The sequence below is a fragment of the Coffea eugenioides genome, chromosome 9, assembly GCF_003713205.1.
Source record: "Coffea eugenioides isolate CCC68of chromosome 9, Ceug_1.0, whole genome shotgun sequence".
Lineage (NCBI taxonomy): Eukaryota > Viridiplantae > Streptophyta > Magnoliopsida > Gentianales > Rubiaceae > Coffea > Coffea eugenioides.
In genome coordinates this window covers 3,104,395-3,119,836 of record NC_040043.1, presented here as the reverse complement: position 1 = coordinate 3,119,836, position 15,442 = coordinate 3,104,395, and the positions used below count along the sequence as shown (strand labels likewise).

The window sequence follows — 15,442 nt, the reverse complement described above, 5'->3', positions numbered from 1 at the left end:
CAATTTTGGACTCCACTTACGAACAAAAGATCTGCAAAAATGTGGGACTGCAAAAATGTGGCAGCAGGAAAGATCATACACATATTCCTGGCCAGCAAAGCGAACCTGCTTATATAACTTTTTAAGTGCATTGAGGGACCTAAGTATTGCATCATGTAACGAGTTGGAGACCACGGAAGAAAGGGAAGAAGCTGCCTAAAGTTTGAAATTCAGAGAACCTAAAGACTAGGTTCAGAAAACCAACATCCGACATGTTGTGTTTCTTGTTTCATTAGTGCTACTTCCATTTTCCCATTTTTTCTAGATGTCGAATTGATTTTTGTGTAAGTTCTTTTCTGATTTTTTCTATGGAAGAATTAATGGAAAATTGTAGTAGTAATTTGCAATAATAATATTTTAACTTGAAATAAAATTATAACAGATATCTGAAAAAGAGGGTGGAGACTTAATTAATGACTTTAAGAAGTTGAGTTAGTTTTTTGCCAAGTGTATATTAAATATAAAAAATTTATTACACAGGCCTAGTTTGGGATTTTTGAAGAGAAAAGAAAAGAATCTAAACTAGATTCACAAAACCAGCACCCGACATGCTGTGTTCCTTGTTTCATTTACTGAATGCTATCCTCTACTTTTCCCATTATTTTAGATGCCATGGTGAGTGTTTTTTTCTAACCCTTTTTTTTCTTTTCTATGGAAGACTGGAAAATGGTTGTAAGTTGCACCCTCATGAATGCACTCTACATACTAGTGATTGAAAAAAACACCTCATATTCATTATATTATTTCATCATGAAATAAATTATAACAGATATCCGAAAGGAAGAACACGAAAAGATGGAGATCTAATGAGTTTAGGAAGTTGAGTTAGATTTTACCAAGGGTGTTTTAACAATAAAAAGTTTATCAGATATGCCTAGTTTGGGAGTTTTGAAGAGATAGAAACAAAAAAAAAAGAGAGAGAGAGAGAGAGAGAGAAGAGAAAAGATTCACGAGTTGTTTAGGAATTTAGGTAAGAAAGGGAATGATTTTAGATATGTTAGGTAGTACTAATAATTTGTTTAATGATGTTTTATAAACGAACTTGGCATTTAGAAAAAAATGTTGGGTTCCGTTTCTCTCCATGTTTGGAACTTTGTATAACCATCCATCCCTCCATTTCCTTCCTTTTCATTCCACTTAGAAACTCCCAAACAAAGTAAAGATAGGCCTTGCCCTTTAGGATTGGCTCGGATGGTTTCGAGATCACCTAATTGGGTCTCAAGATCGTGTATTTTAATCACCTTTTTATCACTTATGTATCCTTGGGGGGTGGGGTGCACAGGTACAGGAAGATTATTCTCACAAAATTGGGATACTTCCTGTATTGAAAAAAAAATGTAAGGATAGGCCTTTCCCTTAATTTATCTCCTTTCATTTACATATCCATCCAAACAAGGCCTCAAAGATATGGTATGTAGTTATCATAATGTAGTAATAATAGAGAGGATTAGGTTACCTACTAAGATGATGTTCTTCTCCACGCATATCAAGATGCAGTAAAGTGTACCTTGACCTGACAGCAATAATCAAGAAGGATCCCAAAGAGAGAATACTTGAAAATATATAATACTACGAGAACAATAAAAGTTTAATCAGAAATGATTACGACAAGTAATTTTGGCCATTCCTATTGTAACACGGTAACACTAGATTTTTAGCTTCCTCATAATCGAGGTAATCGGTTAAAGCAACACTCAATTTCAGATTTGCCGAAATATGTTTCTAGTACGGGAATGACGAGAGGCTGAAGCAATGGTGGGAAGCCAGAGATTTTTCGTGGTTGATGTCAAGAAAGGAAGAGACATTCGACCAAGGTACAATGAGAGAAATAGCAACAAAATTATTAGTATCAGCCATCGGCGGATTCTAGGTCACCTTTAACGCATGCAAGCAAAGTAGTGCTCCTCCTTTTTCACTTTGATGTGCATATATAGGACCTGTAGTTCATGAGCAAGAAAGCTGACAATCCGGAACAAGCTCTTTTTTTTTATTATTTTGCATGAATTATTCGATCCAATCCATCCCTCTCCCCCAGACCGAGCTATATCACTGTAATTTCGCATAATTCCTTTGTTTTTTTTTTCTTTTGTTCTTTTTTCCCCCTCAAACTATTTCCTTCTGTTACTGTAATAAAAAGATAGAAAAAGTCAAGTTGTAGGGTTTTTCCCTTGGCTACAGAAAGAATTCAATAAGTTGTCTCATGTAGCATTGTCATTTGTTTGGCATACAAGTTATGCATGAATCCAGGTGAGAGGGAGACCCTTTTCTAATTGTTATAATAGAAACAAATCAGGCGTTAAAACCCCTCATTTGTGATTTAACATGACGAGTAGAGTTTAAGTTCTACTACTGAGCTAGGCCAATATCCTCATCTTGACGAGGGAAATCTAAGCAATCTGGTAGGACCTTATTTATTAGTCTTCCTTCTTATCGCTCTTCTTCCTCCATTTTTTTTTTGTGAGCTGTTCTTCTTTATTTTAATTTATACTATGGTGACTGGTGAGTATCTTATCTTTATTTGTTTATCCATGTCAAGCATTAAATTGATGTTTAGATTCACACGTAAAATTGGATTCTGAGTCTGTATTGCATGGTTTAAATTCAACTGGTTTCAAACCAAGGCAAGAAAGCCACGAATTATGCATGAAGTTTGTTTATTTTTTATCCTATTTTTCCTCGTTTGATCCTTTTTTTTTTTTTTGGGAGGAAGTGGGGAGGGGGCTGTGCATGAATAGGACTTGCAAGTATCATGAGAAATCAAATCTCGTACGTTACTGTTTAACTATACATGAATCTGTGTTTTATACGTTTCTTTCATACCATATTAACGTATACAAAACTCAAACAACGACATATCATGAAACCAATCTAACATTTTGTTCCTTTTTTTTTTTGATAAATGTATTCAACACGACATATCCTAAGAATCAGTTGGCTATCTGGTACATCTTTTCTTCTACATCTTATTGTAAGTCCAAATTAACTGTAATAAGTATAATTAATTTGGACCCATGCAGGTTAGGTCCACGTAATTTGCTTTTAGAAAATCTTTGGCCGATGTTAGCGAAACTTTTGTTTGTCGAAAATCTATCAAAGTTTTTCACCAAGCATGAATACTGTCGTCGTTGATTTGCATTACCCAAGTATTTAAAACGGTGAAAAGGAGGGCAAATAATCAAACAGTGAAAAGGAACACAAAAGATTCAATAATTTGTTGAATTCAAGTGGTATGGAGGAGGGAGTGTAAGAAGAAAGTAAAAAAAAAAGGAAAAAAGAAAAGAAAAAAAACCATCTGCAGGGTCCCGCATGCTTATGCTTGGCATCCTTTTTTCCAAACCCAAAGTACTTTTGATATTTTGACAAACCTAAACCCTGCGAGAATCCACAAAAGCAGACAACTTTTGAGGGTCTCACAGGAAACATATCTACTCTATCCCAAACCCCCCAAACCCCGATGTGGGATATCAACCTTCACAAGGGAGCCTGCTGCTAAGACCTAACGAGACCCCAACCCGAGACAAGGGTGATGTCTTTTTTTCAAGTCCAAAGGACTTTTGATATTTTGATAAATCTAAACCCCGTGAGAACTCACTAAAGCTCATGCTTGGCATCCTCAATCGTTCTTTTCTTTGGATCAAATCATCTCATGAACTTTTTACGGCAAAGTTTCTTTCATATCAGGAATTCAGGATCCCATCTTCACAAGATAAAAACAACAAAAGGCTGATTAGAGTTTATGACGAAAACAAATTTTCAGAAAGGCCCACTTTGTTTGATACCTTTTTAACCTTTTTTAGTCAATTGTCATCTCTAGTCCACTTTATTGTCAGTTACTTTTTCAAAGGTAAATCCGACTGGCCCAGGTGATTTCTGCAGCGGAAGACCAAATGCCTTCAAGTGCTAACCAATTGTCATCCATTGTGTCAGGTAAATCCTGTACGTCTGGATTTCTGCATTCAATAAAATTTAATGGATCACCTAAACTATGGCCTTGGACATTTATGCAAGTGCACGTGCATCTTTGTCCATCCTTCAGGCAGGCGGCAAGAAAGAATTATCCTTCAATTCTTTGTACTCGCAAGCATTAGTTGGGACTAGGGGTGAAATCGAGTCGAGTCGAGTTCGAGCAGTGACGTACTCGAGCTCGAGCTCGATGCTGACCTCCAGAGCTCGAGCTCGAGAAATAAAAATCGAACTTGACTCGATAGTAACATAAATAGGCTCGAACTCGACTCGATTGAGCTCGGCGTACCATTCGAGCTCGAGCTCGAGTTCGAGTACTCGAGTCCTCGAGTTCGATTTCATCCTGCACCCTTAACACGAGCTCAATATTGAATCGAGTACTCGAGCTCGATTTGATCATGCACCCCTACTCGAGCTACTCGACGAGCTAAAAATGCCTTATCCTAACTATTCGAGATCGACTCGTTTCATATACTCGAGCTACTCGAGATCGAACAAAATCGATCTCGCGTCGAGTAGCTAATCAAGCTACTCGCGAGCTCGATTCAAGCTACTCGATTGGTGTGCACCCCTAGTTGGGACAAGAATGACACCTTTTATTTCACGTACATAACATATCCCATTGTTTTTTCCTTTAAAAAAAAAAAGACATAATTGTTTTTCTCCCTTGGCACATTTGAAGTGCACTCTACTACACTAAAAAAAAAAAAACATTGGTGAACTTATATAATTAGTTGGTATTTAATAAGCTCGGTTTAATGTTGGACAAGGAATCCTTCCTATATGTCCTCCATCAATATTGAAAGATTAGCTACAGGGTATTAGAAGTCCTGTTTCAAATTTCTCGTCCTTCTTAAATTCCATCATTTATTTATTTGTACTTTCACTTACAATATGATTGTACATATGGAATAATTACATATATTGAAATACAAAAATGACAATTCATGAGATACGTCAGAGTATCGGTGAATATTAGTTGGACCGTAGTTTTAAGTTAATAAAAAAAAAGTGTTAATGGGGGTGGATTATATTCTATTCCTGAGTGAAGCCTCAAGGGCAGTAGCGTCAAGCAAGGGCTTGATTTGAAGATAACGCGGCAAGAATACTTGTCGGTCCGCATCGTTCTTCATTTAGCAACTTCAATTCGACATTGAACACTAGGGCTGTGAACCGGAATCAAAATCAATAATTCGAAAATTTGAAATCGAAAATTTTTGCAATTTTGGCATCAAAATTTTCGATCAAATTCGATTTCGAATTCATCAACTCCGAATTCAAATTCGTTCCGAATTCAATTTGAAATTCGGTAAATTCCGATTTCACAGAATTCAGAAATATAAAATTATTATTATAATATAAATGTTATATTACATATATATAATTATATATATATATATGAAAAATAAATTTGAAATCGAAATAGGAATTCCGAATCACCGAATTCAGGAATATAAAAAATATTATTATAGTATAAATGTTATATTACATATATATTTAAAAAATTATATATATGAAAAATGAATTTGAAATCAAAATAGGAATTCTGAATTCCGATTTGAAAAATCCCATTAACGAATTCAAACCAAATTCGCATAATTTGAAATCGGAAAACCCGATTTCAATTCCAAATTCCAAATAATCGATTTTGAAAATTTCGAATTGGTCGATAAATCGAAAATTTTCGATTTTGCACACTCCTATTGAACACGGAAAACTGATAGCTACAAAACCAATTCGGGGCAGCAACAAACGTTAGTGAAAGGTCAATGGCCCGAATTGATAAAAAAAATGTACAACTTAAATTAGTTACGTTCATGTTAATTCTATGCGCGATGGGCTAGTACTTGTTAGGGATTTTGGCATGAAAAGTATGCTAAATGACCACACGTAGGATCTGTAATGCTCAGGCCAAATTCTAAATAACTTAAGTACCCGAGATTTGCATGTTCAAAGGACTAATTAGCGTTTTGAAAATTGGATCGGACAGATCAATTAGCCATATCAGTCGATGATTGAACTGCAAATTAACCATATCTTTGGTCTGATTCAATGAAAAAACTCAAATAATCAATTGAATTGGTTAATCCGATCAAGAACCGATTGGACGGGTAAAAATCAGGAGGCTCAGCCAAATTTTATTTCCTAAAATAAAAATTTTAGTTTTATTCAAAAACTTCAATACTAAAATAAATAAAAATTTATTAAACCTTTGAATTGGAATTGAATCGATCGAACCACGGACAGGAAGGTTTTCTGCTTCACTCTTCGATCCGAGTTTAAAAACAGTGGGACTAATTAAACCATCAAAAAGTACCAGTTGACGTTGTAAAATGTTTTGAAGCATAGACTCACCTCACGTCGGCTGAACTGCAACATTTTTTAGCGGGGGTACCAACATCATCTGGCTTTTTATTTGCAGCTCATGGTTAACCTTTAGATCATGATTAGTGATTTATTTTTTTGCAAGCGTATCTAGTAGGGTACCACGTCCTTTTACATGGATGCCACATTAATTTCCAAGAAATTTAACCAAAAGAGCTGCTGGTATCTATCTACTAACCTGCCAATGAACATACGTAAAATCCTCTACTTTGCAAAGAAAAGTGAAAAGGTTAATGGAATCTATGTAAGAAAGAAGCAACTTCATTAGATGACATCCTTAAAAAAAATCCAAACACATGCAAGAAATACGTATTTGCAATCATCCAATTACTCGTTTTTCTCATAGATACTTATTTTACTTTAATTTCCAAGAACTGGTATCATGGAGACATCTTGTCATGATAAAGAAATCGGCGTGCATGGAGAGAAAAGTAGCAACTAGCCACTTGGTCGGAAAGCAAAGAAATGAGAGAGAGACCACCAAATTAGGTGCAACCCCACCAAAATGAGCAAAGGCAAAGCGTAGGGAGGTGAAGTATTGGCATAAATCAGAAAAGGCCATAAAACCCCCCCTCCCTTGGCAGATGGCTCCAGGCTCCAGGCTCCAGCCAGCTTAATTACTCCAAATTCTGCCAAACTTTGGAGGGGTCCATCAGAGGATGTGGTCACATACTTGCCCCACGAGTTTTGTTCCCACTAACTACTGTATCCTTAGATTTGGTTGTGATGCTTTCACTCGCTATTTTGCTTCCATAGTAGTAATAGTAAATCAGCCAATCGATTCTTTCTTATCCCCTTCCTTCAAGGCCTATAAATATCCCTCTAACCCCCTCTTCAATTTACGCATAACACAGTAGTTTATTTCACAAACACACGCATTCTCACACACTAAGAGAGTGAGACACATCTGTAAAAGAAGCATAAGCACAAGCAAACACAAACTAGAAAGAGAGATGGCTACATTCCCCGTAATCGACATGGAGAAGCTTGACGGTGAAGAGAGGGCTGCCACTATGGGAGTCATAAAAGATGCTTGTGAAAGCTGGGGCTTCTTTGAGGTGATTGAAGAACACACACACACACACACATACGAAAAAAAAAAACTTGCTAAGTAGTTTTCTTACCGTAAAGCAACAATCTTTTTCAGTACTTTACTAGGTAAATGATCAGCTAGAAGTGGTTGCTAATTGTCTGGTCTTTTTTTTTTTGTTTTTTTTGTTTGGGGTTTCAGGTGTTGAATCATGGGATATCTAATGAGTTCATGGACACAGTGGAGAGGCTAACAAAGGAGCATTACAAGAAATGTATGGAACTAAAGTTCAAGGAAATGGTGGGGAGCAAGGGATTGGAAGCTGTTCAGACTGAGATCAATGATTTGGACTGGGAAAGTACCTTCTTCTTGCGCCATCTTCCTGTTTCCAACATCTCAGAAGTCCCTGATCTTGATGATGAATACAGGTTATTAGACAACTCTTTTCACTCCTAAATTACTGCCAGAAGACTCTGATTATCTTCCCACAATCTGGGACACTGTTAAAAAAAATATATACCTAGCTACACCTGTTCTTACCTACCCAGGACCACATTACTGAAAGCGACATATGACCCACTGACTCTTCCCAACTATTTTTCTGCTACAACTCCGTTCACATGCTTACACAGGAAAATACAGATAAGACCCAAAGATAAGAATGATCAAGGACCTACTACAGTGATTAAAAAAGAGTTAAAAATAAAAGAATGGAGCAGTAGTCTAATCTTTTCATCATGGAAGAAACTACTAGTACTAATTTGTTTCATTGCTGGATAAATCTGAAATGATTGCAGAAAGGTTATGAAGGAATTTGCGTTGCAACTTGAGAAACTAGCAGAGCTCCTATTGGACTTGCTATGCGAGAACCTTGGCCTAGAGAAAGGCTATCTGAAGAAAGCCTTCTATGGTACCAAAGGACCAACCTTTGGCACCAAAGTCAGCAATTACCCTCCATGCCCTCGTCCAGAACTGATCAAGGGCCTCCGGGCACACACCGATGCCGGCGGCATCATCCTGCTGTTCCAGGATGACAAGGTCAGCGGTCTCCAGCTCCTCAAGGATGGTGAATGGGTGGATGTTCCGCCTATGCGCCACTCCATTGTAATCAACATCGGCGACCAACTTGAGGTACTTGAATAAATTCCCAAATCTTTGCAATTGAACCTCCCAAATGAAGTCGCCTTACAGCTCCTAATTATCCACTAAATCACTCATTTAACATATTTGAAGGTAATCACAAATGGAAAATACAAGAGTGTGATGCACCGGGTGATAGCTCAACCAGATGGGAACAGAATGTCACTAGCATCATTCTACAATCCAGGAAGTGATGCAGTGATCTATCCAGCACCGGCATTGGTTGAGAAAGAGGCAGAGGACAAGCAGATATATCCCAAGTTTGTGTTCGAGGACTACATGAAGCTCTATGCTGGCCTTAAGTTCCAAGCTAAAGAGCCCAGGTTTGAAGCCATGAAGGCCGTGGAAAGCACCGTAAACTTGGGTCCAATCGCAACTGTTTGAGATCACGCTTTGATCTGCTGCTGTCTTATAATGCGCGTTTGCGTAATCATATCCTAGCATAGTAATAATATCTGAGATCTGAGTCTGTATTGTGGTGTGAGTTTGGTTTAGTCCCTTGTTAATGCTTGGATTGGACTAGTTAAATGTGGAGCTGGTTTGTTAGATAAGATAGTCTTGCCAGGATCTTTGAGTAAATATGATTCTGCGGAAGTCTGCGGTGAATGATAACGTGTAAAGCAATCCGAAAGTTACCTTTCTGGGGCTTTGTCATATGCAATGGAGAAGGAATCTTCCAATACCAGCACTGCTAAGTGGATACAAAAACTTTGATCGAGTTATCTTATCTGAAAGGGATTGCGGTAAAAAGCAAGTACTACTGTTATTTAAATCAAATCGGCCAGCAAGTTTGAAAAAAAAAGAGTCTGTGATTAGAGACTGACTTTATCCAACATTATTATGCACCGTTTGGTTTCTAGTCAGTAGAAACTTTATCCAACAATACTACTAGTGTTGTGCAAGTTCACCCCTGCATTCTCAGCGTCAGAGCGTGGGGGCGAGGTTTTGTCATGCCAACCAATAACTTTGGACCCCATGCCTAACCTGTCGCGCAAAGATACGCACCGACTTCCGATCGTTCTTTAGCAGCCCATAAAAACGATGATGTTATTGTTCTTCTTTCTTTTTCCTCGAGCAAATTAGTCCATCCATCAAGAAAATTTTTCATAAGTACGTGTCAATTCCGAGAAATCCGCAATGATCTTCTGAAGAAGAGATTGGGCAGCCAAAAAAATAGTCAAATAGGAGATAGAGTACTACTATTTATTACTCCAGTTGGTCAGTACAACAGGGTCAGAAAAGAAACCATTTGCGGCTCAATTGACGAATTATGCTGGAAACTGGAGACCCTACCATGGTCTCTCAAAGAAGAAGAAGAAAATTTCCCTTCGCAGAATTCTGGTTCCAGTTTGGCGTTTCCTGCGAGGTTATTGGATTGAAACACTACTACTATTCCCTACACCGTGACCAGGGAATGAGATGAAACGCGCCGCGAGTATATTAGATTGACAAAATAGGCTGGATCTTTTAGAGAAAACGACTATTGGTGACAGCTATTTTTCATCTTCACGACGGAGCTTGCTGAGAAGCATCCGCATTTCCTTCCCCACTACTCCAAAAATGGAACTCAACTCTTCAGAAAGGGAAAGGAAATAGGTAAAGGTACTTCCTTGTTATGTAAAATCCCACTGCGAATGGTGGGATCAGCAAATTCAGCTGTCATTCTGATAACAGTCGCGTGAGCATGCATATGCATGCATGCGTGCCGGGTATCCCATCAGGGAAGTGGAAAGCCCTTGCTACCATGTATTATAACTGCAAGCCTGACTGACACTTCCAAGCCCCACCATCCCAACCTGAGATAAGAACGAACAAACCAAACGAATAGAAAGAAAATTTCCCACTAAAAGCAGCATGTTAACTTTCCTTTCTTTTTCAGGAAAGTGAAAGCAACTAACAAAAAAGTACTACCCCCTGTACTGCATAAGGAAGACTGTACATACACCAATAATTAAAGAGGCATCCTCCCCAGAAAAGAAATTTTGAAGGCCAAAAGCATTAAAAAAACCAAATATCTCAGTCCTGTAGGCTTCAATAACAACCTATTGCTTTTGTTTGATAGGAAACATTCTACTATCGTCTCAAAAGATCAACGTAGTTGGCTGGTATGTATGTTGAAACAACTTCTGTATCCATCCATGTGCTAACAGGTTCAGATAACTTCTGTATCTACTGGGGATGACATACAAGAACCGAGGGTATCCTTGTTATATTCTAACGAAGACATTTACACTCTCAGGCTCACTCTATTCTGTCAAACAACCGCTTCCTTGAACTTCATCTAATCTCGGTCTCAGTAAATTACCACCACCATGCTACTAAAATTTCATTGAGAACAACGCGTGAATATTAAAGAGTATGCTTTCTTTGATAGGCCACAGTGGGTAGAAAAAACCAGTGTGACACCACTAGCAATTCAAGCCTACGTGTTATTGTGTTTCGATTGTGAATGGCAAGTATGTGCAGCACAGGGAGTGTCCACAGCATTTACCAATAACACACCTTGGCCAAACCTCAATAATCATCTTTTGATTGCCAACTTAGTCCCAAAATTCAGTCAAGCTGCCAGATTAAGGTGACAATAAGTTAGATTGTTCTCTGAATGTATACCCAGATTGTATATCTATTTCATAAATTGCAAAACTCAGAAAACACACACAAGCCAGATTACTCATAATGGTAGTATGCGAAATGTCCTAAAGATTTGTTCTTTGAAATGATATGGGGTAGAAAGTCAGCAAGATATCCTGTTCCAACCGAAAAGCCCAAGGTGAAAAATCCTAGTTCAGACTATAAATCGTGCTTGACACAAAATTCTGATTTATTTTAGCTATTAGTGTGAGCCAACTTCAAAAGAGATAAGTTCCATTTAAGAGGATAAAAACAAGAGTTTAAGCAACATCATCTCATTTAAGAGGATACAAAATTCATATCAAAGTTCCTGCACTCAAAAGTTTAAGCAACAGCTGAAATTTAAGAGGATAAAAACAAGAAAGGGAGAATTCACACTAATAGTGCAGGAAAGGACATCATCTCATTTCATAAAAGTTCACTACACGGATTGGGAATAAAAAATAAAATCCATGAGTCAAGTGTGGAATATAACTATTGCAGCCTGAAGCCATAATTTAGATCCTAAGCAATGAAGACTCCTTAGCACTATAACATTAGCATCAGTCGAAAGTTCAAAATTATTAGCATACCCCAAGAAACAAAACTGTTCGATTAAGAACATGTATCAAGAATGTTGATGCCCATTCTGTCTTAAAAATGCGAGTGAAAAACGTTAACCCTTCTGCAAAAGAGATGGACAATCTCTTACCCATGAAACTTGAGGATGAGGAAAATGGTAAGGTATTTGGCTGAAGCTATAAGAAATCTCATGCACTCCAAACAAATTACTCCCCTGAAGTTTGAGTTACCTCATTTGGATCCTCTATCTTACTAGAAAGAGCCATGCTTACATTCTCAATTCTTTTCTCTTGTCCCTCACTAGCTTCTTCATTGGAGCAATGATTCTTCAGAACTGTTGCAATGTCTGTTTCAGAGGCTCCAGCAAGCTTGAATCTCTCGATTGCAGTGTCCAAATTCTTCTTCCAACCAGTCAAATTCAATTTAAATTCAACTTGGGATCGTTCAAAAAGCATATTACCCCAGAATAGATGTATTTGAGATCTCATCACAGCAGCTTGTTCTGCTGCTTCATCAGCTGAAAGTGCCCCCTGACTGCCAGCAGATGAGCCCTCATTTTCTACTCCACTTCCTGGCTTCTTCCGTCTTTTCAACAGTTCTTCCTTCTTACTTGCTGCTCCAGGATCCTTCAGTTCATTTGCTCTATGCTCTTCCAACTTCTCCCACATTTGAGTAGCTACTTTCATTTTTTCTTCTGCACTGTCAAAAAGTTGTAGGGTCTCCGTAGGATCCCACTTTGATAGGTCTTCTTTCTTTGCCACAACAAAGGACCAATGGAGCTTTGCCATTTCAAATTGCTGCTGCCCAAGTGCCAAGAGACCTTCATAAAAGTCTGGTTTGACAGAAAGTGCCTCCTCATACTTCTCTCTGGCCAACGAATACTTTTCCTTGACCCAGTCATAAGCAGCTTGAAGTTGTGAGGCCATCAAGTCCTTTGAAGCTGAGTCATCTATAGGAATCCGCTTCCTTGCTGCACACATGTGTACATTTCCCCAGTTAAAGAAAGCTAGAGCAGCTACTTCCTGAAACTTTAAAGCGGCCTTATCAAAAAGGATTTGAGCTTCTTCACTTGTCACTGTCTCCTCCAGAGCTTCAGAGCATAGCTCCATCCCAAGCTCATGAAGATCAATGTGAGCATCTGGGTCAATACCGACATGGCTTCGGAACAACTGTGCAAACTCAAATAACCAGTCATCCATCTCCACTTCCTTGCACTCAGGATCTTCTGATATTCCAGTTTTCTCCTTTGGAGCTGGCTTTTCTGTCTTAACAACTTCATTGTCCACAGGTTCCACAACAGACTCACCTAGTGAAGAGTTAGATGCATTTTCATCTTCTTTAGTTGCCTCAGTCTCGGCAGGTTTCTCTTCTTCCTCTTCCAATAAAGGTGGCTCATGTTCAGGACTCACCTCTACAATATGCAACCTCAACGTCCCAGCTGAATCTTGTTTATCACTATCAGGGTCTTTCGGACTAAGCCAGTCAACACAGGACTCAGCCAATCGAAGCTCAGCCGTGCATGTAATTGTAACTAAATCACCGTCATTATCTTTATACTTAATCAGAACAGACTTTGACATCGGGAGCCGTTTGCCTACGATATCCCTTAACACCTTAAAATTGCAACTCACAGGCATTTGAGCAAGTCTAATGTCGTGATCATAAACAAGCTTCAATGGTCTCCATCGAGTTACAACCTCAACAGATTGCGCATGTGTTGAAACTGGCAATGATGAAGATGATCCATGTTCCTTACTCTCCTTAACTGAAATGGCACTCGGTTTGGAAGAACCCTGTGACGGCTTTAAAACAACGTTTGGTAATTGAGATTTGGCTTCTGGACAATTTTCAGTTGGCAAAGCTGGACAAGACTTATCTGGCTTATTATTAGCTGATAAAGCTGATCCCACAGCTGGAGTTGCTGCCTTCTTTGATACTGGTCGAGCTGGCAAACAAGGTCCAAGGCCACCAATCGGAGCTCCCCGGACAGCAGAAGCACCCAGGGCAGCAGGCGATGGGCGACTCTGGAGGTCCTGTTGGGCCTCCTGGCGTGGGCCAAGCGCCATCCTCAATCTCCCCACAATCTCCAGTGCATCCCTGTGATTCGGGTCAGCACTCAATAACACTTGCACATCTTGCATCGCCATTTCATGCTTCCCTACTGCCTCAAAAGCACGAGCCCTCCGCAAAAGGGCCCGAACAAATCCAGGCTGAACCTGAAGTGCCAGAGTACATTCCGAAATCACACTATCATAGTCTATGGGCTTCATTTGCATTAAACAAGCAGCTCTATTGCTATGAAAAACAGCTCTTTCTGGTGTGCGTTTTCGGGATCAGTTTAAGGGCAATATCATACTGTTGAAAAGAGCCCCTGCATAAATCCTTGCCCTGAAAATCTTTTATTTCCCTCTTCTTTAAAGCTCGTGGGCTCTTCTCAAAAAAACTGAAGCAGTCCAAATCAACAGCACCATTAATAACAGGTGCATGATTATTTTCCCCAGCAGAAGCTTGGTTTTGGTTTTGGCTAATTGCACCCTTCTTTTTCCTACCCCCAGATTTCCCCATAAATTATATCACGACCTTCTGAAAACTCAAACTTCAATCTAGATAGTGCAAAAAGTACCAATCTTTGACCTTTACTGGCAACCTAGAGGTATAAATTAATGTCTTTTTCTAAGAATTGAGGAAAAATAAAGGGAGGAGAGAAACCCAATAATAAGCCAGAAGGGGATACTTACAAGAACTGAAGTTCACACCTTTTCAGCAAAGAGCAAAACAGTTGTGTCTGGGGATTGAAATGTGAAGAACCCAGAAGCTGTAATGAAGAAATGCTGGACTAGAGAAGATAGTTTTTGAGGAAATGCATGATTGAGCAAAGTCGAGCAATGAAAGATGGGGGGTTTTTGGAAACCCTAGATAGGAGAAAATCAAGCTATTAAACTGAATGCCCTCCGCCTCCGTGGGTTCAATCCTCTGGTTGTGCTGAAGACTTGGTTATATGTATTCTCGACACTTGGCACTTGATCGACCGTTCATCACTGGATAACTTAGAGTACCTTAATCGTGCGAACCAGATAGACCCTCTCTCCATACGCGATTTATGGAGTTTTTCACTTTTTCGCATCAAAATGAAAAGAGTGGCAAGTAGACAATAATCCGTATCCAAATAATCAGGAGCTATTAAACTAATCAGGAGGTAAAGGTTTTCATTATTATTACACGTATAGTATGCATGAGACCATTGAAATAAGTATATTTGGGTATGAATTCATACCAAATACGGCAAAAACGTGTTTTTAATTAGAAGATTATTGGGAACAACACTTCAAGCATTTTGTGTGACATGATTTGTACGAGATAAAAGGGTGATTAAAGATTATATTTGTGATGTAATTTGAATAATATTTAAAAATTTATTTTAAAATGATATTTGAATAAGATTATTTTATTTCTTATTTATTTTATTTTTTGTTGTGTCAAACAACAATCATGTTATGTTAATAGCTGGATAATACAAGATTAATTAAAAAGAAAAGCCACTGTCCTATTATATATATATCATCAGGCACATTCATCCTGAGTCACACTACAGAATATGATCCCGTTTGCATTTTGTTACTTACTGTAAGATACAATGCATATAAGATTAAAAAATGATTATGAAATGTGTTCGCAGAATTTTTAGATAAAAAA

General features: G+C 38.4%; 2 protein-coding genes across 2 annotated transcripts; one reads left to right on the top strand and one right to left on the bottom strand.

Annotated features, from left to right (window-relative positions):
- Positions 1 to 7,187: 7,187 nt before the first annotated feature.
- Positions 7,188 to 9,279, top strand: LOC113782784 (1-aminocyclopropane-1-carboxylate oxidase). The gene is made up of 4 exons (XM_027328705.1): positions 7,188 to 7,445; positions 7,619 to 7,845; positions 8,215 to 8,548; positions 8,651 to 9,279. The coding sequence occupies exons 1-4, from the start codon at positions 7,341 to 7,343 to the stop codon at positions 8,939 to 8,941; spliced, it is 957 nt and encodes a 318-aa protein (XP_027184506.1). The 5' UTR covers positions 7,188 to 7,340; the 3' UTR covers positions 8,942 to 9,279.
- A 2,290-nt stretch (positions 9,280 to 11,569) lies between these two features.
- LOC113782920 (protein CLMP1-like) lies at positions 11,570 to 14,662 on the bottom strand. The gene is given in 3 exon segments (XM_027328894.1): positions 11,570 to 14,067; positions 14,069 to 14,396; positions 14,488 to 14,662. Coding segments are annotated over 2 exon segments (2,358 nt in total). The 5' UTR covers positions 14,315 to 14,396; positions 14,488 to 14,662; the 3' UTR covers positions 11,570 to 11,955.
- Between the last annotated feature and the right edge of the window lie 780 nt (positions 14,663 to 15,442).

Bases quoted from the DNA above. Each gene is read 5' to 3' on its own strand.
- LOC113782784 (XM_027328705.1), top strand. From the start codon at position 7,341: ATGGCTACATTCCCCGTAATCGACATGGAGAAGCTTGACGGTGAAGAG. The intron at 7,446-7,618 runs GTGATTGAAGAA...TTGGGGTTTCAG, and splicing joins AAAGCTGGGGCTTCTTTGAG to GTGTTGAATCATGGGATATC. The intron at 7,846-8,214 runs GTTATTAGACAA...AAATGATTGCAG, and splicing joins GATCTTGATGATGAATACAG to AAAGGTTATGAAGGAATTTG.